The sequence below is a fragment of the Heterodontus francisci genome, unplaced genomic scaffold, assembly GCF_036365525.1.
Source record: "Heterodontus francisci isolate sHetFra1 unplaced genomic scaffold, sHetFra1.hap1 HAP1_SCAFFOLD_524, whole genome shotgun sequence".
NCBI classification, from domain to species: domain Eukaryota; kingdom Metazoa; phylum Chordata; class Chondrichthyes; order Heterodontiformes; family Heterodontidae; genus Heterodontus; species Heterodontus francisci.
The window spans coordinates 309,411-337,155 of NW_027140348.1; the positions used below are offsets into that span (position 1 = coordinate 309,411).

Consider the following 27,745-nt stretch of genomic DNA (forward strand, 5'->3'; position numbering starts at 1 on the left):
CTCAGCCAGCAGGGATCCTGCCTGACTAGTGGTACGCACCCCCCCCCCCCCCACCCCACCCCCCCCCACCCACTTTCACACTGCAAACTGTTGGGGTGGTGCACCCTGTCTGATCTTTCCAGATCTCTTTGAATTTTTTTAGCAAGGACACGTCCTCTCACTGCTTTTGTATTCAATGTGTCAGCTGAGTGGTAAAGTCTTTTAAGACTTCTGCGTTTGCCAGTCTGGTAGCCGGGGGTTCAACCGGGGTCGTCTCCTCCTCGACTGACTCCTCCTGGCTGCTCGCAGGTATTTCCACCCTCTGGCAAATACTCATTGGTTGACTGGGCTTGATTTTGGGTAGTGGTCCCACACAGTCTGTCAACATTTGGTCAAAGAGTTTGTCGTATACAGGAATAGGTTTGAAGGGGGGCCAGTTTAATTGTGGCCTGGGGTTTGCCTGCAATCTGCAAGCATGGCAGGTTTTGCAATATTCGGCCACATCGGACCAGAGACAAGGCCAGAAAAAGTGTTCACTTACTCGGGCTAAGGTTTTCCGAGTACCCACATGTCCAGCCATCGGGATGTCATGGGCTATCCGTAAAATCTCTTGCCAGTATTTTGGGGGCACTACAGTTTGGTGGAGCACTGTCTTCCTCCGCAGGTCTCCCGGGAGATCTCCACTTCCGCATTACTACCCCATCTCGTACGTAGTAACACTCGGGGATCGGGTGGCCTCCGCTTCAGAACAAGCAATCTGTGCTATGTGCTTTATTTCAAGATCTGCCTGCTGGGTGTTAATTAGGAGGCTGGGCTGAGCACCTCCTACCCTTCAGATAGATTTTTAAGGAAAGTTTCAGTAAACCAGACCTCCGGCTCATCCTGCTGGGCACCGGTTTCCTTTTCAACTAATCTGGCATGTCTGACTTGGGACTGAGTCACTACACAATCGTACACACTAACCCCTGTATCTCTGAGCAGTACAATGGACTTGCTCATCTGGGAAGAGTAGGGGGACACTGTTCCTTCTAGGATAAAACTATGGTAACTCTCGGGGCATTTGTCCGGTCCAGCAGCACATAGGGAAATACCCTCAGAGGGTCTAGGCTTTACCATGAGGGCCTCTGCCGGTCCTGCTACGCTCTGTTCCGGGGTATCCTCCTTGGGACCGCCCTTGCGGAGACCTGTTAGACCCACCGGCTTTCCTTTTAGCCTCCAGCATTCTGGCCTGGAGTGACCCACAGTGGGAGCACACTGGTCTCCGGGATTTCTCTTTGTGGGCTTGGGGTGGACTCTCTGCACCCTTGTTTATACTCCCCTTTCCAGGTGTGGCTCCCTTTTTATCTCACTCTCCCTTCTTATTCTCCCATTGATTTTGGGGATGACTTTGAAGGATCTTCCTGTGTTGCCAGGCCAATATGTGAGGTCATAGCTATCAGCAGCGACCGTGGCCTCTTTAACTGTACAGGCACTCTGCTCCTCAGTGCATTCTCAGGTTGGGGGGGTAGGCAATTTTTAAATTCCTCCAGCAATATTAGCCCGTGTAATTCTTCATGGGTGCACTGTATTTTTACAGATTGGACCCATTGGTCAAAAGCAATTTCCTTTCGCCTTTTGAATTCTAAATAAGTCTGCACAGGTTTCTTTCAAGCATTCCTGAATTGCTGGTGATTTGCCTCTGGGACCAACTCGTGCACTAAGGATGGCAGCTTTGGTCAGCTTATAATTAGCAGACATTTCAGGGGTCAGCATAGAATAGACCTCTTGAGCCTTCTCCGTTAACTGACCCTGAATCATGAGGGTCCACATTTCTTGTGGTCATCATAACTGTCCTGTTACCTTCTGAAAAGTAGCAAAAAAGGATTCCACCTGACTCTCCAAATTTTGGTAAGAATTTAGCAAACCTAAGAGCATCAAAGCTCTGGGTTACTGGGTGAAGTCAGATTTTCCCTCGCAGCCTCCAGCTGTCTCGCCTCTCTCTCTGCTGGAGCCTTCAACTCCATTTCCAATTTTTGTAGCTGGAAAACTCACTCTCACTCTCACTCTCACTCTCACTCTCACTCTCACTCTCACTCTCTCTCCCCCATCTCTCTCTCTCTCTCTCTCTCTCTCTCTCTCTCTCTCCCCCATCTCTCTCTCTCTCTCTCTCTCTCTCTCTATCCTGAAACTCGTTAATCCCTCATCTCCCTATTCCGGAATGGGACTGTGTCCTCGGTGCTCAGCCAGCACTTTAAGGGCCTCAGTTCATTTCACCTTGCTGGGCAGTTTCATTTGTATCTCCCGAGCTATAACTTCTAACTGGTTTGTACTCTGGTTTTCCAGTGTTTCTACAATTACATTACCTTGCTCCAAAAACATCTTTGAATCAAAATGTGCCATTTTCTAATGTTAGAGTAAGAGGGTTTTTGCTGCGGTCGTTTATTTGTTTTAACAATCTTTTCGGTTACCGAGTTTTCCCCTTTTGGTTTCCAATCAGTTTATTTTAATTTCTGATTCAGCTTGTTCCTTAAATTTGGTCTTTCGTGGGTTGATCACGGACTTCAGCTCCCAATTTCTATGTTATAAATGGGTAGTTAATTTTTTTTTTTCTCTGAACAAATTTCCCTGTTTTTTCAACCACCTGTCCGTAAATCGATTAGTGATTGAATTTCTTTCCCTCCCTTAAACCCTGATGATAAATGACTGCAACAACAACATGGTTGTTAAGAGTTCAAACAAAGAATTAGGGTTTATTTACACCCTCTCAAACTCGGGAAGGTGTTTCACTTCGCCACGCACGCTTACAAACATTCAAGAAAAGGTTAAAGGCAGAAAAAGGCAAGGACATTTACTAAATATAAACTTAAACTGCCATGAATTTCAGTGAAAACGTGTGTCCTTTAAATTAGCACAAAAAGTCCAAAAGTTAGTGATCACCGATTTCTTCTTTAGCCTCCTTATCTCGAGAGACAATGGATACGCGCCTGGAGGTGGTCAGTGGTTTGTGAAGCAGCGCCTGGAGTGGCTATAAAGGCCAATTCTAGAGTGACCGACTCTCCCACAGGTGCTGCAGATAAATTTGTTGGTCGGGGCTGTTACACAGTTGGCTCTCCCCTTGCACCTCTGTCTTTTTTCCTGCCAACTACTAAGTCTCTTCGACTCGCCACACTTTAGCCCCGCCTTTATGGCTGCCCGCCAGCTCTGGCGATCACTGGCAACTGACTCCCACGACTTGTGATCAATGTCACAGGATTTCATGTCGTGTTTGCAGACGTCTTTAAAGCAGAGACATGGACGGCCGGTGGGTCTGATACCAGTGGCGAGCTCGCTATACAATGTGTCTTTGGGGATCCTGCCATCTTCCATGCGGCTCACATGGCCAAGCCATCTCAAGTGCCACTGACTCAGTAGTGTGTACAAGCTGGGGATGTTGGCCGCCTCGAGGACTTCTGTGTTGGAGATACAGTCCTGCCACCTGATGCCAAGTATTCTCCGGAGGCAGCGAAGATGGAATGAATTGAGACGTCGCTCTTGGCTGACATACGTTGTCCAGGCCTCGCTGCCATAGAGCAAGGTACTGAGGACACAGGCTTGATACACTCGGACTTTTGTGTTCCGTTTCAGTGCGCCATTTTCCCAAACTCTCTTGGCCAGTCTGGACATAGCAGTGGAAGCCTTTCCCATGCACTTGTTGATTTCTGCATCTAGAGACAGGTTACTGGTGATAGTTGAGCCTAGGTAGGTGAACTCTTGAACCACTTCCAGAGCGTGGTCGCCAATATTGATGGATGGAGCATTTCTGACGTCCTGTCCCATGATGTTCGTTTTCTTGAGGCTGATGGTTAGGCCAAATTCATTGCAGGCAGCCGCAAACCTGTCGATGAGTCTCTGCAGGCACTCTTCTGTGTGGGATGTTAAAGCAGCATCGACAACAAAGAGGAGTTCCCTGATGAGGACTTTCCGTACTTTGGTCTTCGCTCTTAGACGGGCAAGGTTGAACAACCTGCCCCCTGATCTTGTGTGGAGGAAAATTCTTTCTTCAGAAGACTTGAACGCATGTGAGAGCAGCAGGGAGAAGAAAATCCCAAAAAGAGTGGGTGCGAGAACACAGCCCTGTTTCACGCCACTCAGGATTGGAAAGGGGTCTGATGAGGCACCGCTATGCTGAATTGTGCCTTTCATATTGTCATGGAATGAGGTGATGATACTTAGTAGCTTTGGTGGGCATCCAATCTTTTCTAGTAGTCTGAAGAGACCACGTCTGCTGACGAGGTCAAAGGCTTTGGTGAGATCAATGAAAGCAACGTAGAGGGGCATCTGTTGTTCACGGCATTTCTCCTGTATCTGACGAAGGGAGAACAGCATGTCAACGGTCGATCTCTCTGCACGAAAGCCACACTGTGCCTCAGGGTAGACGCGCTCGGCCAGCTTCTGGAGCCTGTTCAGAGGGACTCAAGCAAAGACTTTCCCCACTATGCTGAGCAGGGAGATTCCACGGTAGTTGTTGCAGTCACCGCGGTCACCGATTAGAAATGCCAAATAGGGGAGGAGCTGTTGGAAATATCTTGTCCCTTACAAATTTCTTCTTTGCACTCTCGAAGATAAATGGAGGAAGCTTGATTTGGCTGAAGTCACCTTCTTTTAGACGGAGAGGAAACTGGTAGAAATTAGATTTCCTGCTATTTCTGTATCTTGTCGTCTTGATTTTTCTTGCTGAATTTTTTCAAAGTGTGGCTCCTTTTTAATTTCTTTCTTGTTGAAAAGGCCTTCGAGAGAAGCTTCCGGCAGGCTGTGGCTTCTTACAGGGAGGTCTCGGGGAAGTGTCTCCAGGCAGCACACGGCAGCTGTGTAAAAGACAGGCAGTACCCACAACTTTTTTTTTATTCATTCATGGGATGTGGGCGTCACTGGCCAGGCCAGCATTTATTGCCCATCCCTAATTGCCCTTGAGAAGGTGGTGGTGAGCTGCCTTCTTGAATCGTTGCAGTCCATGTGAGGTAGGTACACCCACAGTGCTGTTAGGAAGGGAGTTCCAGGATTTTGGCCCAGCGACAGTGAAGGAACAGTGATATAGTTCCAAGTCAGGATGGTGTGTGGCTTGGAGGGGAACTTGTAGGTGGTGATGTTCCCATGCATCTGCTGCCCTTGTCCTTCTAGTTGGTCGAGGTCACGGGTTTGGAAGGTGCTGTCTAAGGAGCCTTGGTGCGTTGCTGCAGTGCATCTTGTAGATGGTACACACTGATACAGTTTCAAGTCCAGGCAGGGTGGATAAGGGTTTCCTGGAACCTAAAGCTAGACCCTTTTCAAGTTGCTGTCCCACCTGACCCCTCTCCTCCATTTTGACAATCTGAACAACATAGAAGTACGAACTTAAACATGATGGATAAAATGGCAGTTGACATTAATACTCAAATGCACAAAACACAATTTATAAGGGGGTTCTCATCTATTCGTAATAGTGGTCTGAATGTGAATTGTGATCCCCTCCTCTGTGCCCTACTGAGATCCTTGTGAGTGTCTCCCATAAACAGTGTGTGTTCACTGGTTTTATAGAACTGAATTCGGAGATTGAGAGTCCAGCTTCCTGTGTGATTGGCAGAGGGCTCAATTGTGCCAGGGGTTTGGCATCAGCTTGAGCAGCCACCCCACACATCAAATAATCTACTGTCACAGACTGGGACTCTGTTTGCAGGGTTGGTGCTGGTTATTACCCACAGTGGGTGCCGGTTATTACCCACAGTGGGTGCCGGTTATTACCCGAAGTTGGTGCTAGATATTGTTTGCAGTTCATTTGGACTCACTCTAACTCTTGTTCTCCTGTTTCAGGCTTTGTTTGAATCTTTGAATCACTTGGAGAGTAAATGCGGTGGAGGGGTGAGTCTTTGGTCAGAATCTGTTGCCTGATTGTGTTTGTAGGGTTTGGGTTAGAGGGCAGGCATCATGGATTGTTTGCTGGGGTCAGACACTAGGAATGGAAATAAAAGTAAGTACTTACTGTTTTACTTACTGTTTTCCTTGTCTTTGAGTTTCTTTTGGCGCCGGAGGAACCGGAAGCTGGTCGGCAGCGAGGACTCCTGGGTAGGTATTTTCCTTAAAGGTGCGGAGCTCCGTGGACTCGGCCTCATTTCCCGGCGGAGCAGCAGGAGAAGGTAGCGACTCTTCGGTGGGTGAGTGAAGGCATCAGGAGCTGTGTTTTAAAAGTAAGTACTTACTGTTTTACTTACTGTTTTCCTTGTCTTTGAGTTTCTTTTGGCGCCGGAGGAACCGGAAGCTGGTCGGCAGCGAGGACTCCTGGGTAGGTATTTTCCTTAAAGGTGCGGAGCTCCGTGGACTCGGCCTCATTTCCCGGCGGAGCAGCAGGAGAAGGTAGCGACTCTTCGGTGGGTGAGTGAAGGCATCAGGAGCTGTGTTTTAAAAGTAAGTACTTACTGTTTTACTTACTGTTTTCCTTGTCTTTGAGTTTCTTTTGGCGCCGGAGGAACCGGAAGCTGGTCGGCAGCGAGGACTCCTGGGTAGGTATTTTCCTTAAAGGTGCGGAGCTCCGTGGACTCGGCCTCATTTCCCGGCGGAGCAGCAGGAGAAGGTAGCGACTCTTCGGTGGGTGAGTGAAGGCATCAGGAGCTGTGTTTTAAAAGTAAGTACTTACTGTTTTACTTACTGTTTTCCTTGTCTTTGAGTTTCTTTTGGCGCCGGAGGAACCGGAAGCTGGTCGGCAGCGAGGACTCCTGGGTAGGTATTTTCCTTAAAGGTGCGGAGCTCCGTGGACTCGGCCTCATTTCCCGGCGGAGCAGCAGGAGAAGGTAGCGACTCTTCGGTGGGTGAGTGAAGGCATCAGGAGCTGTGTTTTAAAAGTAAGTACTTACTGTTTTACTTACTGTTTTCCTTGTCTTTGAGTTTCTTTTGGCGCCGGAGGAACCGGAAGCTGGTCGGCAGCGAGGACTCCTGGGTAGGTATTTTCCTTAAAGGTGCGGAGCTGAGTAAACCCGAGACACTACACATGTAGTGTCTCCCACCCATCCTCCTCCTCTAACCTAATAATAAGACCCTTTTTACCCTCCTCCTCTAACCAAAAAGGACTGAGCAGGTAAGCTATTTACTGTTTTTGTTAATATCTATAGTTGTACTTAACTAAGGGGTAATTGAATAAAAGAAATGGCAGCCAGTGTAGTGTATTGCTCCTCCTGCAGAATGTTCGAGGTGAGGGAAACCTCCGGTGGCCCTGCCGACTTCACCTGCTGGAAGTGCATCCGTCTCCAGCTCCTATCAGACCGTGTTAGGGAATTGGAGCTGGAGCTGGATGAACTGAGGATCATTCGGGAAGCTGAGGGGTTGATAGATAGAAGCTACACGGAGGTCGTTACTCCACAAATCAAAGACAGCTGGGTAACAGTTAGAGGTGGGAAGAGGTCAGTGCAGGGATCTCCTGTGGTCGTTCCCCTCAACAAGTATACAGTTTTAGATACTGTTGGGGGGGACGGCCTATCGGGGGCAGGCTGCAGTGACCGGGCCTCTGGCACGGGGTCCTGCACTGTGGCTCAGAAGGGAAGGAGGGAGAATGGGAGAGCACTAGTCATCGGGGACTCGATGGTGAGGAGTACGGACAGGCGGTTCTGTGGGCGCAGGCGAGACGCACGGATGGTTTGTTGCCTCCCTGGTGCCAGGGTCCGTGATGTTTGTGATCGCGTCTTCAGGATCCTTAAAGGGGAGGGGGAGCAGCCAGAGGTCGTGGTGCACATTGGCACCAACGACGTAGGAAGGAAGGGTGGCACAGATGTTAGAAGTGAGTTTAGGGAGTTAGGCTGGAAGCTGAAAGCTCGGACGGACAGAGTTGTTATCTCTGGTTTGTTGCCGGCGCCACGTGATAGTGAGGCTAGGAATAGGGAGAGAGCACAGCTGAACACGTGGCTGCAGGAATGGTGTAGGAGGGAGGGCTTCCAGTTCTTGGATAATTGGACTGCCTTCTGGGGAAGATGGGACCTGTTCAAACAGGACGGGCTGCATCTGAACCAGAGGGGCACCAATATCCTGGGAGGGAGGTTTGCTAGTACTGTTCGGGAGGGTTTAAACTAGTTTGGGAGGGGGATGGGAACCGGACTTGTAATCCAGGGACCAGTGGGTCCACTCAGAAAGACAAAGAGTGTAGTGAGGTATTGGGGAAGGTAGCACTGTCACAGAGGACAGATGGGCACGGAGAAGGGTTAAAGTGCGTATACTTCAACGCAAGAAGCATCAGGAATAAGGTGAGTGAATTGAAGGCGTGGATGGGCACTTGGGACTACGATGTTGTGGCCATCACTGAAACGTGGATAGGTGAGGGGGAGGAATGGTTTTTGGAGGTACCTGGTTATAGATGTTTTCATAAGATTAGGAATGGTGGTAAAAGAGGTGGGGGGGTGGCATTGTTAGTTAGAAATAGTGTAACAACTGCTGAAAGAATTTTCGAGGAGGATCTGCCGACTGAGGCACTGTGGGTTGAGGTCAGGAACAGGAAAGGAGCAGTCACCTTGATGGGAGTTTTCTATAGGCCCCCCAATAGCAGCAGGGAGGTGGAAGAGCAGATTGGGAAACAGATTTTGGAAAGGAGCAGAAGTCACAGGGTAGTAATTATGGGGGATTTCAACTTCCCAAATATTGATTGGCAACTCTTTAGATCGAATAGTTTGGATGGGGTAGTGTTTGTGCAGTATGTCCAGGAAGCTTTTCTGACTCAGTATGTAGACTGCCCGACCAGAGGGGAGGCAATATTGGATTTGGTACTAGGTAATGAACCAGGGCAAGTGATAGAGCTGTTGGTGGGCGAGCACTTTGGAGATAGTGATCACAATTCTGTAGCATTCACTGTGGTAATGGAGAGGGATAGGTATGTGCAACAGGGCAAGGTTTACAATTGGGGGAAGGGTAGATATGATGCTGTCAGGCAGGAACTGAGGAGCATAAGTTGGGAGCATATGCTGGCAGGGAAGGGCACGGTCGAAATGTGGAACTTTTTCAAGGAGCAGATAGTAGGGGCCATTGATAAGCATGTCCCTGTCAGACAGGGAAGGGATGGTCATGTGAGGGAACCGTGGTTGACAAGAGAGGTTGAGAGTCTTGTTAGGAAGAAGAAGGATGCGTATATAAAGTTGAGGAAAAAGGGCACAGGCATAGCTCTGGAGGGATACAAGATGGCCAGGAAGGATCTGAGGAAAGGGATTAGGAGAGCTAAGAGAGGGCATGAAAAATGCTTGGCGGGTAGGATAAAAGAAAACCCCAAGGCCTTTTACGCGTATGTCAGAAATATGAGGATGACTAGGGGGACCGTAGGTCCGGTCAAGGACAATAGCGGGAGACTGTGTGTTGAGCCGGAAGAGATAAGTGAGGTTTTGAATGAGTACTTCTCTTCGGTATTTACGAATGAGAAGGGGTGTATTACTGAAGAGGACGGTGTGAAACAGACTGGTAAGCTCGAGGAAGTGCTCGTTAGGAGGGAAGATGTGTTGGGGTTTTTGAATAACTTGAAGATAGACAAGTCTCCCGGGCCTGACGGGGTATATCCAAGGATGTTATGGGAAGCAAGGGATGAAATTGCAGAGCCGCTGGCAATGATCTTTTCATCTTCTCTGCTGACGGGGGTGGTACCAGGTGATTGGAGGGTGGCAAATGTTGTGCCCCTGTTCAAGAAAGGGAATAGGAACAACCCTGGGAATTACAGGCCAGTTAGTCTTACTTCGGTGGTAGGCAAGTTGATGGAAAAGGTGCTGAGGGATAGGATTTCTGAGCATCTGGAAAGACACTGCTTGATTCGGGACAGTCAGCACGGTTTTGTGAGGGGTAGGTCTTGCCTCACAAGCCTGATTGAATTCTTTGAGCAGGTGACCAAGCAAGTGGATGAGGGTAAACCAGTGGATGTGGTGTACATGGATTTTAGTAAGGCATTTGATAAGGTCCCCCATGGTAGACTTATGGAGAAAGTCAGGAGGCATGGGATAGTGGGGAATGTGGCCAGTTGGATTAAGAATTGGCTAACTGATAGAAGGCAGAGAGTGGTCTTAGATGGTAAATACTCAGCCTGGAGCCCAGTTACCAGTGGCGTGCCGCAGGGATCAGTTCTGGGTCCTCTCCTGTTTGTGATTTTTATTAACGACTTGGATGAGGAAGTCGAAGGGTGGGTCAGTAAATTTGCAGATGATACAAAGGTTGGTGGAGTTGTGGATACCGAGGAGGGCTATTGTCGTCTGCAAAGGGACTTGGATAGGTTGCAGTGCTGGGCTGAAAAGTGGCAGATGGACTTTAACCCTGAAAAGTGTGAGGTCGTCCATTTTGGAAGGACAAACATGAATGCAAAATACTGGGTTAACGGTAGGGTTCTTGGGCATGTGGAGGAGCAGAGAGACCTTGGGGTCTATGTGCATAGATCATTGAAAGTTGCAACTCAAGTGGATAGGGCTGTGAAGAAGGCATATGGGGTGTTAGCGTTCATTAGCAGAGGGATTGAATTTAAGAGCCGTGAGGTGATGATGCAGCTGTACAGGACCTTGGTAAGGCCTCATTTGGAGTACTGTGTGCAGTTCTGGTCGCCTCATTTTAGGAAGGATGTGGAAGCCTTGGAGAGGGTGCAGAGGAGATTTACCAGGATGTTGCCTGGAATGGAGAATAAGTCTTACGAGGAAAGGCTGAACATTCTAGGCCTCTTCTCATTAGAAAGGAGAAGGATGAGGGGTGACATGATAGAGGTTTATAAGATGATCAGGGGAATAGATAGGGTAGACAGTCAGAAACTTTTTCCCCGGGTGGAGCAAAGCGTTACAAGGGGTCATAAATTTAAGGTGAAGGGTGGGAGATATAAGGGGGATGTCAGGGGAAGGTTCTTTACCCAGAGAGTGGTCGAGGCATGGAATGCCTTGCCCGGGGAAGTTGTTGAGTCAGAAACTTTAGGGACTTTCAAAAGGCTTTTGGATAGGTATATGGATAAAGGAGAATGATGGGGTATAGATTAAATTGTCCTTGACAGAGGACAAAGGATCGGCACAACATTGTGGGCCGAAGGGCCTGTTCTGTGCTGTATGTTCTATGTAAAAAAGATTAGGAATTGGAAAAGGTGGCCTGTAGAAAGCAGGCACAGGCAGTGAAGCTGCCGGGGTGAGTATGTGGGCGTCATGGACTGATTTTTGGGTGGGTTGCTGAGAGGTTATCAGAAAATCAGCAGCCTGTGCCAGCTGTTTAAAAGTGCTATCCAATTAATCCTACTCCCCTGCTCATTCCCCATCACCCTGAAATTCCCCCTTCAGGTGGCGCAGTGGTTAGCACCGCAGCCTCACAGCTCCAGGGACCCGGGTTCAATTCTGGGTACTGTCTGTGTGGAGTTTGCAAGTTCTCCCTGTGTCTGTGTGGGTTTCCTCCCACATGCCAAAGACTTGCAGGTTGATGGGTAAATTGGCCATTGTAAATTTCCCCTAGTGTAGGTAGGTGGTAGGGCATATGGGATTACTGTGGGGTTAGTATAGATGGGTGGTTGTTGGTCGGCACAGACTCGGTGGGCCGAGGGGCCTGTTTCAGTGCTGTATCTCTAAATACATTTTTAAAAATTAAATTTTTTTTTTACCCAATTCTTTTTGAAATTATTGTTGAATCTGGTTCCACCGCTCTTTGAGGCAGCGTATTCTGGATCAAAAGAACTCACTACGTAAAAAATATTTTCACCTCCCCCTTTGGCTCTCTTGCCAATCATCTTAAAGCTCTTAATGATCCTCCTGTCATTGGAAACCGTTTCTTTCTATTCACTCTATCTAAACCCTACATGATTTTGATCATCTCTTACTAAATTTCCCCTTATAACCTATTCTGCTATAAGGACATCAATCCCAGCCTCTCCTGTCTCTCCACATAACTGAAATCCCTCATCCCTGGGACCATTCTAGTTAATCTCCTCTGCACCCTCTCCAAGACCTTGACATCCTTCCTAAAGGGTGGTGCCCAGAACTGGACACAATCCTCCAGCTGGGGCCTAACCAGTGATTTATAAAGGTTTAGCATAATCTCCTTGCTTTTAAAGCCAAAGATCTGCTTTGTTTTTTAAAGGCCTTTTCAACTTGTCCTGCCACCTTAAAAGATTTGTGTACTTCCTGCAACCCCTTTAAAACTGTATTATTTAGTTGATATTACCTGTCCTGATTCTTCCTATCAAAATAGATCCGTTCACACTTCTATGTTCCATTGCTGTCTGTTTGCCCATTTTGCCAGTTTCCATGTCCTGCTGAAGTCAATTACGATCCTCCTCATTGTTTACTACATTTCCACACTGCCCTCATCAACCCTCTCTGTTACTTGATTAAAGCGTTTGGGATGGTGTGCTGTGGTTGTGTGTGGAGCCTGCAGGCAGTAGTGAGGGACAGTAGTTAATGTGTGGGGCCAGTAGCGAATGATGATAAGGAGGCAGGAATGGGATCAGGAGTGTGTGAGTGGGTCTGGGTTCAGCTTGTGTGGGACAGGGTAACTGATGCAAATCACTTTTTCTATTAGAATATCAGCCGCACGCAGTTTGATGCTGTAACAGATCAGATCAACAAGATGGTTCAGGGGCTTCTGAATAAGATCTGCATGCAGGAGAAGGACTGGGGCTGCGTTCTGGAAAGGCTCTCAGCAGAAATGGACTGCAAGGTGATGCTACTCATTTCTCAGACTCTGTTTTCTAAACTTTTCCCAGCTGGGTCAGTGAGTTTGTAGCTTCGGTGTATTATGATTTGTAAAAGAGGTCATCCTGTAATCGCAGCTGGTTTTTGTAATCCCTGCGAGTTTGTGGTTTGTAACACTTCTAGTTTGTTTTTTCAGCTTGACCGCATTGAACTGGATCCATTGAAGAAGCAACTGGAAGATAGATGGAAATCAATTCGGAAACAGCTGCAGAAGCAAAAAGGTTTTGAGCCAGAAGGAGCAGCAGGACTAAAGAAGTGAGTTAATCAGAGTCCCTGAGACAGTTCGTCTGGAACCAGTCCCGTCACACTCTGTCACAGCTGGAACAGCGATTGCTTCAAACAATGAAACCCAACCATATTGCACACTGAACCCACAGAGATAGGTTACTTGGTGAAAGTCACTTGGTGAAGGATAGAACCGGACCCAATCTTTACACACTTCTTTCTTTATTTACAGAGTTACACATTACAAGCATACACCTCCTAACCCAACAACCACAGTGTTTGTCTGCATAACTTTTTATAGAGGCTCAAGTGAATCCCCAGTTAATGCCCACCACCAGCATACAATTAAACACAATTAATATACAATAAACAGATATCTATCTCTCTCTCTTTAAAAATTAGAGTTAATATGTGCAACAAAAATGTCAAAACAAATTAAATCAAAAACCTCCATATTCTGGACAAAGCATTACATTGTGAGACACCCATCCTCTTGGACCCCTAACACTTTCTTTGTACATGCATTTCTCTTTGTAAAACAGCCAGACAGTTGATGACTTAGATTAACCCATGTAATTTTAGAGATTTCTTCTCTCCAACATTTGTTTCAAGGCAGCAAGGTCAATCCATAACTTTTTCTCACTTTTCGTAAAGTGTACATTATCCCGCAATAAACGATTATCAATTTAACATTCAATGAATATACCATCATCAGCACATCCATTGTACAGAATCTTACTTAAAATATTCGACAGATAGAATCCCATATCCACTGCCTCCACATGAGCTAGTATTTCCGCAGCTAAAGTACTTTTAACAACCCGTTTTATTTTCTTAGCTTCCCAAGCTAAAAGACAGAATTTTCCATTTTCACCCATAAGAAATATTATGAAACCAGCTGCACTCGAATACCCATCAGGAAGATTAGCTTGTGAAGCATCACTAAAAATGACTAATTTCATGTTTTTTGGGCCACCCAAGGATGGGAACTTAAGGATGCATTTCTCCAGGTTGAATTCTTTTTTAATGTTTTATTTGCCCTTGAAACATTCTCTACTTTAATGTGTTTCATTATAATATTAAACTGCATCACATCAAAACTAGCATCTGGTTTAGTCTGAGAGTCCAAGCAGTTCAACTGACCGATCAATCTTTGCAATTGCTCTGTCTGTCCTTTAGATATAACTTTATCTTTCTGTGATGACTGAGTACAATTAACAAGTAACAATCTCTAAAAAGGATTGTTGATTTAAAGTTATTCCAGATCTACTCTGCTTAATATCTAAACCAATACATTTTAAAACCCCAGAAGCCTGATTCCCAAACTTACATTTTACTCTAATCTTATTCATAATACATTTCTCAAATTCCACAGTACCACCCCATAAGAAATCATCAACGTGCATCAAGAAGATGCCTGAAAGTTTCCATTAATGATACTAGTAAAACATTGCGTGATCATCTTTTAGTTATACACACCTATTTTCAGCAAAACTGATCTCACCGAGAAATACCACACCTTGAAAGTATCATTCAGGACATAGGCGCTTTTGTTCAGTTTCCATAATTTTCCTTCTGTATCTGCTGCCTCTTTGGGTGGTTTCAGAAACACTTCTCTCGGAGAAGTATCACCTTGCAGAAATGCAGCTTTTATAACAATGGATCTACACTCACATGAATATGCAGCCAAAAGAGCCAAAAAGATTTTCAAGATTACTTTTCTAGCTGTAGGAGAATCCACTCCAACATCGGTATCACCCAGTTGCTCTTCAAAAACACTCACAACCAGCTTCGCTTTAGCCTTATAAGTCCCATCGGGAAGGACTTTTTCAGTACAAATCCATCTATGTGACAAGGCTGGTTTCCTGACCTGGTACCTCAGAATAAACATCAAACTCTCTCCAACTCTTTAATTCCTTTTGTTTTGCCTATGATTAATTTATCCTCAAGTTTATTGGCAGCCACCAAAACGTCACTATCATGAGGATTTCTGCTTCTAGTTCTGTTCGGAGACTGTTTTGGGCCTTTATCTTATTGTGTATTCTATTCAAGCTACAGTCCCTACTTGCACTGTTATGTCTGTTGGGACAAATATTGCAAGATCTTCCTCTCGCACTATCAGAGGGTCTTTCTCCGGTACACGATCATTTTCTGACACAAATCTCTCCTGCCCTCTGCCCTCTGCCCTATTACACACCTTCCCCATTTGTTCTTCTTCCCCCCCACCTTTTCACTTGCTCAAAGCCTATTACATTTACTATTACATTTCTAATCTTTGCAAGTTCTGATGAAAGGTCACTGATCTGAAATGTTAACTCTGTTTCTCTCTCCACAGATGCTGCCTGACCTGCTGAGTATTGCCAGCACTTTCTGATTTTATTTCTGTTAAAGTCCATTATATATTCCTCCATGGAACGACCAATTGTTTTCTGAAATCTGTCAAAGTCTCATAGGCACTTAACAGATCATCTTTCTTGAAAGTTTCATTCAAGAATTTTAATACAAGGTCCAAACTTGCATCACAATCCAAATGACAGACATCCAATTTACAAAACACTTCACTTCTGATTTTGCTTCTTGTAGGAAGTGGCAACGCCAAGGCCATGCCTTGTTTCCTCTTTGCTAGGTCCATTGGCTATATTTCAGACTCTGAGAACATCAGAGGGTAATCATAACCTGACAATTTCACACAATCATAGAATGGTTACAGCACAGGAGGAGGACATTTGGCTTGTCGTATCCATGCCTGGTCTCTGCGAGAGAGACTCAGCTAGTCCCACTCTCCCATCCTTTCCCCATAGCCCTGAAAATCGACTCTTTTCAGGTGCTTATCGAGTGCCCTTTAAAAATCTCAAATTATATCTGCCTCCAGCACACTCTGAGGCAGTACATTCCAGATCCTGACCACTCGCTGCAAAAAGAAAATTTCCTCATGTTGCCATTGGTTCTTCTGCCAATCGCCTTAAATCAGATCCTCTGGTTCTCAATCCTTCTGCCAATGGGAACAGTTTCTCCCCACCTACTCTGTCCAAACCCCTCATACTTTTGAACACTTATATCAAATCTCCTCTCAACCTTTCCTTAGAATCATAGAAATCATAGAAATTTAAGGCACAGAAAGAGGCCACTTGGCCCATCGTGTCTGTGCTGGCTGAAAAACAATCCACCTATTCTAATCCCACCTTCCAGCATTTGGTCCGTAGCCCTGCAGATTACAACACTTGAGGTGCATATCCAGACTCCTTTTCAATGAGTTGAGGCTTTCTGCCTCAACTACCCTTTCAGGCAGTGAGTTCCAGACCCCCACCACCATCTGGGTGAAAAAGTGTTTCCTCATCTCCCCTCTAATTTTCTACCAATAAATCTATGCCCCCTCGTCACTGACACCTCTGCTAAGGTGAATTGACCCTTCACCTCCACTCTATCCAGGCCCCTCAAAATTATGTACATTTCAATCAGATCTACCCTCAGCCTTCTCTGTTCCAAGGAGAACAACCCCAGCCTATCCAATCTTTCCTCATAGCTGCATTTTTCTATTCCTGGTAACATCCTCGTAAATCTCCTCTGTACCCTCTCTAGTGCAATTACATCCTTTCTGTAATGAGGTGACCAGAACTGCACACAGTACTCAAGTTGTGGCCTAAACAATGAGTTATACAGTTCCAGCATAACCTCCCTGCTCTTGTATTCTATACCTCGGCTAATAAAGGAAAGGATTCCACATGCCTTCTTAACCACCTTATCGACCTGTCCTGCTACCTCCAGGGACCTGTGGACATTCACTCCAAGGTCCCTCACTTCCTCTACACTCTCAGTATTTTTCCCATTAATTGTGTATTCCTTTGCCTTGTTTGACCTCCCCAAATACATCACCTCACACTTCTCCAAGTTGAATTCCATTTGCCACTTTTCTGCCCACCTGACCAGACCATCAATATCTTCCTGCAGCCTACAGCTATCCTTTTCGCTACCTACCACACGGCCAATCTTTGTGTCGTCTACAAACTTCTTGATCATGTGCCCTACATTTACGTCCAAATTGTTAATATATACAACAAAAACCAGGGGACCCAGTACTGAGCCCTGTGGAACGCCACTGGAAACAGCCCTCCAGTCGCTAAAACACACGTCAACAATTACCCTCTGTTTGCTGCCACTGAGCCAATCTTGCATCCACCTTGCTGCATTTCCCTGGATCCCATGGGATTTTATTTTTTTAACCAGTCTGCCATGTGGGACCTTGTCAAAAGCCTTGCTAAAATCCATGTAGACCACATCAACTGCACTACCCTCATCTATCTTCCTAGTTACTTCAAAATATTTGATCAAATTGGTCAAACATGACCTTCCCTTAACAAATCCATGCTGACTATCCTTGATTAATCTGTGCCTTTCTAAGTGACAGTTTATCCTGTCTCAGAATAGATTCCAATAATTTGCCCGCTACTGAGGTTAGACTGACTGGCCTGTAATTATAAATAAAAACAAGAAATGCTGGAACCACTCAGCAGGTCTGGCAGCATCTATGGAAAGAGAAGCAGAGTTAACGTTTCGGGTCAGTGACCCTTCTTCGGAACTGCCCTTCTGCTTCTCTTTCCACAGATGCTGCCAGACCTGCTGAGCGGTTCCAGCATTTCTTGTTTTTATTTCAGATTTCCAGCATCTGCAGTATTTTGCTTTTATTCTGGCCTGTAATTATTCAGTCTTCTCTAAGGAGAACAACCCCAGCTTCTCCAATCTAGCCACATAACTGAGTCCCTCATCTCTGGAACCATTCTCATTAATTTTTTACGAGCATATAAATTAGGAGCAGAAGTCGGCCAATCGGCCCCTCTAGCCGGCTCCGGCATCCAATAAGATCATGGCTCATCTGTTTGTGTCTCGAATTCCACACACCCATCTACCCCCAATAATCTTTGATCCCTTGCCTAACAAGAATCTATCTACCCCCACCTTAAAAATATTCAATGACCCCACCTCCACCACCTTCTGAGGCAGAGAGTTCCAAAGTCGCACAATTCTCAGACAAAAAAATTCTCATCTCTGTCCTAAAAGGGCGACCCCTAATTTTAAAACCGTGCCCCCTAGTTCTGGACTCACCCACAAGAGGAAACATCCTTTCCACATCCACCTTATCAAGACCGTTCAGGATCTTATAGACTTCAATCAAGTCTCCCCTCACTCTTCTAAACTCAGCTGAAAACAAGCCCAGTCTGTCCAACCTTTCCTCATAAAACAACCCACTCATTCCAGGTATCAATCTAGTAAACCTCCTGTGAACTGCCTCCAATGGATCCCTCCTTAAATAAGGAGACCAAAACTGCACACAGTATTCAAGATGTGGTCTCACCAATGCCCTGTATAACTGAAGCATAACATCCTTATTTTTATTCTCTATTCCTCTCGTAATAAAGGATAGCATTCCATCGGCCTTCTTTATTACTTGCTGTACCTGTATACTAACTTCTTGTAACTCCTGCACTAGAACACATAGATCCCTCTGCACCTCGGAATTTTGCAGTCGTTCTCCGTTTAAGTAATACTCTGTTTTTTATTCTTCCTGCCAAAGTGAACAACTTCACATTTTCCCACATTATTTCCATCTGCCAGATTTTTGCCCACTCACTCCACCTATCTATATCAGTCTGCAAGCTCCTTATGTCCTCTTCACAACATACTTTCCTACCTATCTTTGTGTCATCTGCAAATTTAGCTACCATGTCATCACTCCCCTCATCTAAGTCATTGATATAAATTGTAAAAAGTTGAGGCCCCAGCACAGACCCCTGTGGGACTCCACTTATCACATCCTGCCAATCAGAAAAGGACCCATTTATGCATACTTTCTGTTTTCTGCCAGCCAGCCAGCCAAACATCTATCCATACTAATATGTTACCCCTACACCTTGAGCTCCTACTTTGCGCATTCACCTTTTATGTGTCACCTTGTCAAATGCCTTCTGGAAATCCAAGTACATTACATCAACAGGCTCCCCTTTATCCGCAGCGCATGTTACTCCTTCAAAGAACTCCAGTAAATAGGTTAAACATGATTTCCCTTTCACAAAACCAGACTGACTATTCCCAATTACCTTGAGTTCTTCCAAGTGCCCAGCTATAGCCTCCTTAATGATCGATTCTAACACCTTTCCCAGGACAGACGTCAAGCTAACTGGCCTACAGTTACCTACTTTGTGCCTCCCCCCCCCCCGCCTTCTTGAATACAGGGATTATATTTGCTACTTTCCAGTTCGATGGCACCTTTCCAGAATCTAGCGAATCTTTAAAAATTAACACCAACGCATCTACTACCTCATTAGCCACCTCTTTTAAGACCTTAAGATGAAGTCCATCAGGACCCGGGGGCTTGTCCATCAGTTTGCTCAGTACCGCTTCCCTGGTGATTGTAATTTCACCAAGTTCCTCTCTTCCTTCCACCTCCTGATTTACATCTATTACTGGAATGTTTTTTGTATCCTCCACAGTGAATACAGACGCAAAATATTTGTTCATTTCATCCGCCATTTCCTTATTATCTATTAACTCCCTATTCTCACTGTCTAGAGGACCAACGCTCACTTTACTTACTCTTTACTTTTTTAAATATCTGTAGAAACTCTTGCTATCCGTTTATACATTTCTAGCCAGCTTCCTCTCATACTCTAATTTCTTTCTCCTGATTAATCTTGTTATTCTCTGCCATTTGTTATATTAGGAACGCAGGAGCGGGAGTAGGCCATTCAGCCCATCGAACCTGCTCTGCCATTCAATACAATCATGGCTGATCATCCACTTCAATGCCTTTTCCCCACACTATCCTCATATCCCTTTATATCATTGGTATTTAGAAATCTGTCAATCTCTGCTTTAAACATACTCAATGACTGAGCTTCCACAGCCCTCTGGGGTAGAGAATTGCAAAGATTCACCACCCTCTGAGTAGAGAAATTTCTCCTCATCTTTGTCCTAAATGGTTTCCCCCTTATTTTGAAATTGTGTTCCCTGGTTCTAAACTCCCCAACCAAGAGAAACATCTTACCTGCATCTACTCTGTCTATTCCTTTATGTATTTTGTGGGTTTCAATGAGATCACCTCTCATTCTTCAAAACTCTAGAGAATACAGGCCCAGTTTCCCCAATCTCTCTTCATAGGACAGTCCCGCCATCCTGGGAAAAAGTCCGGTGAACCTTCGTTGCACTCCCTCCATGACAATAATATCCTTCCGAAGGTAAGGGGACCAAAACTGCACACAGTACTCCAGGTGTGGTCCAACCAAGGTTCTATACGATTGAAGCAAGACTTCACTACTCCTGTACTCAAATCCTCTTCCGATAATGGCTAACATACTTCCTTCCTCTTGGCCACTTGCTCCCACTTTCAATCGTTCTCCCCCGTGCTGCCTGAAGAAGCAAGGCGGGCTGCCAGGGGTGACGGAGCGATATACAATCCTTAGCTTCCTTTGTTAGCCACGGTTGACTGCCTTTACTTTTGGGGTTTTTGTGCCTTGAAGGAATGTGCAGTTGCTGTAAACTATGTAATATTTCTTTAAAGACTATCCATTGTCTATGTACTGTCATACCTTTTAATGTATTTTCCCAATCCACCTCAGCCAATTTGCACCTCATATCTTCATAATTTCCTTTGTTCAAATTTAACATCCTGGCTTCAGATTGAATTACCTCACTTTCAAACATAATGTAAAATTCTATCATATTATGGTCACTCATCGCTAAAGATTATTAATTAGCCCTTTCTCATTACATAATACTAGATCTAAAATAGCCTGTTCTCCAGTCGGTTCCTCAACAGACTGCTCTAGGAAACCAACCCTAACACACCCCAGAAACTCGTCCTCCAAAGCATTAGTGTTCATTATGTTTACCCAGTCTATATGCAGATTGAAGTCACCCATGATTACTGTATTACCCATGCTACATGCTTCTCTAATCTCTTTGGTCGCCTATAAACAACTCCTACCAATGTTTGCTGCCCCTTGCTGTTTCTTGGCTCCACCCAAACAGATTCCACATTTTGTTCTTCCGATCTGAGATCCTCCCTTACTAATGTACTGATCCCATCCTTTATTATGTGCGCAACACCACCTCCTTTTCCTTCTTTCCTGTCCTTCCTAAATGTCGAATATCCGTGAATATTCAGTTCCCAGTCTTGGTCACCCTGTAGCCATGTTTCCGTTATGTCAATTACATCATACCCATTTACCTCTATTTGTGCCTTTAAATCATCTACCTTGTTGCGAATACTGCGTGCATTCAGATAGAGTGCCCTTAACCTTGTCTTCTTGACATTCTGCATTCTAATCCTAGTTGATGCTCGCCTTTTGTTTCGCCTGCCTTCTATTGTCACTTGCTACTTTTCTACCTCCTGTTAGCAACGTTACCTCCTTCCAATTTGAGCTACCCTCAGGTTCCCATCCCCCTGACAAACTAGTTTAAATCCTCCCCAACAGCACTAGCAAATCTCCCTGTGAGGATATTAGTTCTGGTCCTGTTAAGGTGTAGCCTGTCCATCTTGTACAGGTCCCACCTGTCCCAGAACCAGTCCCAATGCCTCAGAAATCTGATGCCCTCCCTCCTACACTAATTCTCCAGCCACGTGTTCAATCGATCAATCCTCCTGTTCCTGTGCTCACTAGCACGTGGGATGGGAGTAATCCTGAGATTACTGCTCTTGACGTTCTGCTTTTTAATTTCCTTCCTAACTCCCTAAAATCTGCTTTCAGGACTTCATCCCTCTTCCTACCTATGTCATTGGTACCAATGTGGACCATGACCTTTGTATGTTCACCCTTCCCAGAAGGATGTCCTGCAGCTGCGTCGTGACATCCTTGACCCTGGCACCAGGGAGGCAACACACCATCCTGGAATCTCGTTTACTGCCACAGAAATACCTGTCTGATCTCCTGACTATCAAATTCCCTATCACTACTGCTCTTCCACTCTTCTTCCTCCCCTCCTGTGAAGCTGAGCCACCAGTGGTGCCATGAACTTTGCTCTGGCTGCACTCCCCTGAGGAACCATCACCCTCACCGGTATCCAAAATGGAAAACCGATTAGCAAGCAAGATAGATTCTGGACTCCTGCACTGTCTGCCTGGTTCTTTTAGACTGCCTGGCAGTCACCTATTCCCTCTCTGCCTGCATGCTCCTAACCTCTTCTGACCAATCATCTGACCTGCCACTCATTTTTGTGCAATTATATGCTTTTTCCCTTTCCTTAACTTCTTTAGTTAATCATGGATGGTGGGTCCTCCCCTTAGAATTTTTCTTTATTATAGGATTACCTTTATTCTGAGTATTCTGAAATATCCCCTTAAATGTCTGCCACTGCTTCTCTATTGATCCATCTCCTAGCCTAGTAACCCAGTTCACTTCAGCTAGCTCAGCTTATGCCCACATAGTTGCCCTTATTTAAGTTTAAAATACTAATCTTAGATCCATTCTTCTCTTTCAAACTGGATGTAAAATTCAGATCACATTGTGGTCGCTGCTACCTAGAGGTGCCTTTACTCTGAGGTCATTAATTAATCCTGTCACATTATACAATACCAAGTCTAATATAACCTGCTCTCTGGTTCCAGAACATGCTGCTCCAAGAAACTCTCAAACATTTTATGAGCTCCTCATCCAGGCTTCTATTGCCAATCTGATTTTTCCAGTTTATATGTAGATTAAAATTACTCATGATTACTGCCGTCTCTATCACATGCACCCAGTATTTCGTGTATACTTCGTCCTACATTATGGTCACTGTTGGGGGGGCCTGTAGACCACTCCCACTAGTGACTTCTTTTCCATACTAATCCTAATCGCCACCCAAACCGATTCTACATCCTGATCTCCTGAACCAAGGTCACCTCTAATTATTGCACCAATGCCATCCTTGATTAACAGTGCTACCCCTCCACCTTTACCTAGCTTCCTATTATATAGAGTCTTCTTCTTGAATGTCAGATACCCCTCAATATTCAGGACCCAATCCTTGTCATCCTGCAGCCATGTCTCTGTAATGGCTATCATATATTTATTTACTTCAATGTGTGCTATCAGTTTGTCTACTTTGTTGTGAATGTTACGTGCATTCAGATACAGAGCCTTTAGTTTTGTCTTTTTGTTATCTTTGTAACATCTAGTCTTGATCAGTGTCCATCACCAAGAGTGGCTCGGTAATGCCACTATTGACTGAGCTGGCCGAGTCCTCAAGGAATAGCTGCTAGACTGGGTCTGCTGCAGGTGGTGAGAGAACCAACAATAGGGAAGAACCTACTTGACCTGTCCTCACCAATGTTACCTGTCACAGATGCATCTGTCCATGACAGTATTGGTAGTGACCACCCGCACAGTTCTTGTGGAGACAGAGTCCTGTTTTCACACTCTGGATACCCACCATCGTGTTGTGTGGCACTACCGTCATGCTAAATGGGACAGATCTAGCTGCTCAAAACTGGACAAACAGGAGGCGCTGTGGGCCATCAGCAGCAGAATTGTATTCAACCACAATCTGCAACCTCATGGCCTGGCATATCCCCCCTCTACCATTATTATCTCGGCAGGGAACCAACCCTGGTTCAATGAGGAGTGCAGGAGAGCATGCCAGGAGCAGCACCAGGTGTACCTCAAAACGGTGAACCTAAAACACAGGGCTCCATGCATGCTAAACAGAGGAAGCAGCATTCAATAGACAGTGCTAAGCGATCCCACAACCAATGGATCAGATCTAAGCTCTGCAGTCCTGTCACATCCAGTTGTGTATGGTGGTGGACAATTAAACAACTAATGGGAGGAGAATCCACAAACATCCCCAACCTCAACCATGGGGGAGTCCAGCACATCAGTGAAAAAGCGAACACTGAAGCGGTTTCAAACATCTTCAGCCAGAAGTGCCGAGTTGATGATCCATCTCGGCCTCCTCCTGAGGTCCCCAGCATCACAGATACCAGTCTTCAGCCAATCCGATTCACTCCACGTGATATCAAGAAATGGCTGAAGACACTGGATACTGCGAAGGCTATGGGCCCTGACAACATTCCAGCAATAGTACTGAAGACCTGTGCTCCAGAACTTACAGCGCGCCTAGCCAAGCTGTTCCAGTACAGCTACAACACTGGCATCTACCCTGCAATGTGGAAAATTGTCCAGGTATGTCCTGTACACAAAAAGCAGGACAAATCCAATTCAGCCAATTACTGCCCTATCAGTCTACTCTCAAACATCAACAAAGTAATGGAATGTGCTATCAAGTGGCACTTGCTCAGCAATATCCTGCTCACTGATGCTTAGTTTGGTTCATGCATTGTGAACCTGTCTTTCTATTCATTGTAGTCCTTCTTGGTCTGTTCCTATCTAATATGGTACTACTTCCTTCTCTAATACTATCCAACACCTTTACTCCTTTATGCATCTACTCCTCTTTTCTACTTTTATAATGCTGGTGCCAATCCCTCTGCCAATTTGCGACTTGTTCTCCGAGTATGATGTGTGCTCTGTGCGTGACATGCTGTGTGAGTGTGACTCAGTGTTCCCTCTAAACGGATGTGTGGCCACACAGCAATCAAGAATGTGCCGTGCAGGGAACAAACAGGCTGCACGCAAGCAACGTTCCGTTTAAGATGTGCACGTGTGTAGCCGCGCATCAATCTTAAAGGATAGCATAATACAAGAAGCCAGCTGTGCACAGCAGACAGAAGCTAGAGGGAACATTGATGTGCTGTACTCTGAGTGTGAATGATCAGGGTTAGCTGTTAGCTGCTTCACAGATTTTGAGCTGAATTTAAGAGTCCATCACTGAAGCTCTTCTTCCTCTCTGACAGACAGCTCATCAGCCATTTTCACTGCCTATCCTGTGATCGACCATTGGATATCAAGATGCCCAGTGGCTCGTAAGTATCAACTTGCTGCTCCTGAGTGGGGCAGCCACTGATTGGGCGGTCTGTGAGTGGGGCAGCCACTGATTGGGCGGTCTGTGAGTGGGGCAGCCACTGATTGGGCGGTCTGTGAGTGGGGCAGCCACTGATTGGGCGGTCTGTGAGTGGGGCAGCCACTGATTGGGCGGTCTGTGAGTGGGGCAGCCACTGATTGGTTAGCAAACCTAGTTGAATTTTTTGAAGAGGTCAGGAAAGTACTGGGAATGTTAATGTCAATAGATGTCATTTACATGGGCTTCCAGAAGAACTTTGATAGCGAAAAAGAAGAACTAAAGGATATCCCAAAACAATCTAGAGCCAACAAAGTACTTTTCATAGTTGTAACATAGGGAACATGGCAGCAAATATCCACACAGCAAGATCCCACAAAACAGCAACATGATAATAACCTAATAATATGTAGTTTTAGTGATAAATATTGCCTAAAACACTGGGGGAACTGCCCTGCTCTTCCTCATAATAGTATCTTAGGTTCTTCTATGTCCACCTGAGAGGGCAGACATGGCCTCTGTTTAACGTCTCAACCAAATGACGCCACCTCCAACTGTGCAGCACTCCCTCAGTACTGACCCTCCAACAGTGCAGCACTCCCTCAGTACTGACCCTCCGAAAGTGCAGCACTCCCTCAGTACTGACCCTCCGAAAGTGCAGCGCGCCCTCAGTACTGACCCTCCAACAGTGCAGCGCGCCCTCAGTACTGACCCTCCAACAGTGCAGCACTCCCTGAGTACTGACCCTCCGATGGTGCAGCGCTCCCTCAGTGCTGATCCTCCGACGGTGCAGCGCTCCCTCAGTGCTGATCCTCCGACGGTGCAGCGCTCCCTCAGTGCTGATCCTCCGACAGTGCAGCACTCCCTCAGTACTGACCCTCCGACGGTGCAGCGCTCCCTCAGTACTGACCCTCCGACGGTGCAGCGCTCCCTCAGTACTGCACTGGGACTGTCAGCCTAGACTTTGTGCTCAGGTCTCTGGTGTGCTGTTTGAACTAACAACCTTCTGATTCCGGTGGCTGACATTGTTTCAGGTGGTTCTACATGAGAAACTGTGAACAGAAATGAGAGTTTATAGAATTCGAGGCAACTTATTGGATGGATAAGGAATTGTTTGGCAGTGGAGAGATAGAGAGTAGGGATAATGGGTATGTACTCAAATTGGCAGGAAGTGGCTCTTGCTGTCACTGTCCGAGACGTCTCAAGCAGCTGTCAGTCATAAAGATGACGCTACTCAATTTGACACAAAAAAAAGCAAATTGAACCCAAGCCCTTTCACTCCTCAATGGCAGCGATTGCTGCCTCCACACTCCACCCCCCAAACAGTACCCCACTCCCTCCTGCGATCGCCGCATTCAGTTTCCCACTTGTGGCCATTACGGAGACTTGGATATCACAGGGGCAGGAATGGATGTTGGATGTTCCGGGGTTTAGATGTTTCAAAAGGAATAGGGAGGAAGGTAAAAGAGGTGGGGGAGTGGCATTGCTAATCAGGGATAGTATCACAGCTGCAGAAAGGGAGGTCGTCGAGGAGGGTTTGTCTACTGAGTCAGTATGGGTGGAAGTCAGAAACAGGAAAGGAGCAGTCACTTTATTGGGAGTTTTCTATAGACCCCCCAATAGCAACAGAGACATGGAGGAACAGATTGGGAGGCAGATTTTGGAAAGGTGCAGCAGTAACAGGGTTGTTGTCATGGGTGACTTCAACTTCCCTAATATTGATTGGAACCTCCTTAGTGCAAATAGTTTGGATGGAGCAGTTTTTGTCAGGTGTGTCCAGGAAGGTTTCCTGACTCAATATGTAGATAGGCCGACTAGAGGGGAGGCTATGTTGGATTTGGTGCTTGGCAACGAACCAGGCCAGGTGGGAGAGCATTTCGGTGATAGTGATCACAACTCTCTGACCTTTACTATAGTCATGGAGAGGGATAGGAGCAGACGGGATGGGAAAATATTTAATTGGGGGAGGGGGAATTACAATGCTATTGGGCAGGAACTGGGGAGCTTAAATTGGGAACAGATGTTCTCGGAAATGCACGACAGAAATGTAGAAGTTGTTTAGGGAGCACTTGCTGCGACTGCTGGATAGGTTTGTCCTGATGAGACAAGGAAGGGATGGTAGGGTGAAGGAACCTTGGATGACAAGAGATGTGGAACAGCTAGTCAAGAGGAAGAAGGAAGCTTACTTAAGGTTGAGGAAGCAAGGATCAGACAGCGCTGTAGAGGGTTACAAGGTAGCCAGGAAGGAACTGAAGAATGGACTTAGGAGAGCGAGAAGGGGACATGAAAAAGTCTTGGCGGGTAGGATTAAGGAAAATCCCAAGGCGTTCTACACTTATGTGAGGAACAAGAGGATGGCCAGAGTGAGGGTAGGGCCGATCAGGGATAGTGGAGGGAACTTGTGCCTGGAGTCGGAGGAGGTAGGGGAAGTCCTTAATGAATACTTTGCTTCAGTATTCACTAGTGAGAGGAACCTTGTAGTTTGTGAGGACAGCGTGAAACAGGCTGTTATGCTCGAACAGGTTGATGTTAAGAAGGAGGATGTGCTGGAAATTTGGAAAGACATGAGGACAGATAAGTCCCCAGGGCCAGACGGGATATACCCAAGGATATTACGGGAAGCGAGGGAAGAGATTGCCGTGCCTTTGGCGATGATCTTTGTGTCCTCAATGTCCACTGGAGTAGTACCAGATGATTGGAGGGTGGCAAATGTTATTCCCTTGTTCAAGAAAGGGAATAGGGACAACCCTGGGAATTACAGACCAGTCAGTCTTACGTCGGTGGTGGGCAAATTATTGGAGAGGATTCTGAGAGACAGGATTTATGATTATTTGGAAAAGCATAGTTTGATTAGAGATAGTCAGCATGGCTTTGCGAGGGGCAGGTCATGCCTCACAAGCCTTATTGAATTCTTTGAGGATGTGACAAAACACATTGATGAAGGAAGAGCAGTGGATGTG

The 27,745-nt window shown here is 46.0% G+C and overlaps 1 protein-coding gene across 4 annotated transcripts in view; it reads left to right on the plus strand.

Moving 5' to 3' along the window:
* LOC137359321 (glutamine-rich protein 2-like) overlaps positions 1 to 27,745 on the plus strand; it is a 399,372-nt gene that overhangs the window by 103,218 nt on the left and 268,409 nt on the right. For all 4 annotated transcript variants that reach the window (XM_068025348.1, XM_068025349.1, XM_068025350.1 and 1 more), the window contains exons 11-14: positions 5,785 to 5,832; positions 12,457 to 12,594; positions 12,766 to 12,884; positions 24,682 to 24,750. In XM_068025348.1, coding sequence (XP_067881449.1) covers positions 5,785 to 5,832; positions 12,457 to 12,594; positions 12,766 to 12,884; positions 24,682 to 24,750 — 374 coding nt within the window. The remainder of the gene's footprint in view (positions 1 to 5,784; positions 5,833 to 12,456; positions 12,595 to 12,765; positions 12,885 to 24,681; positions 24,751 to 27,745) is intronic.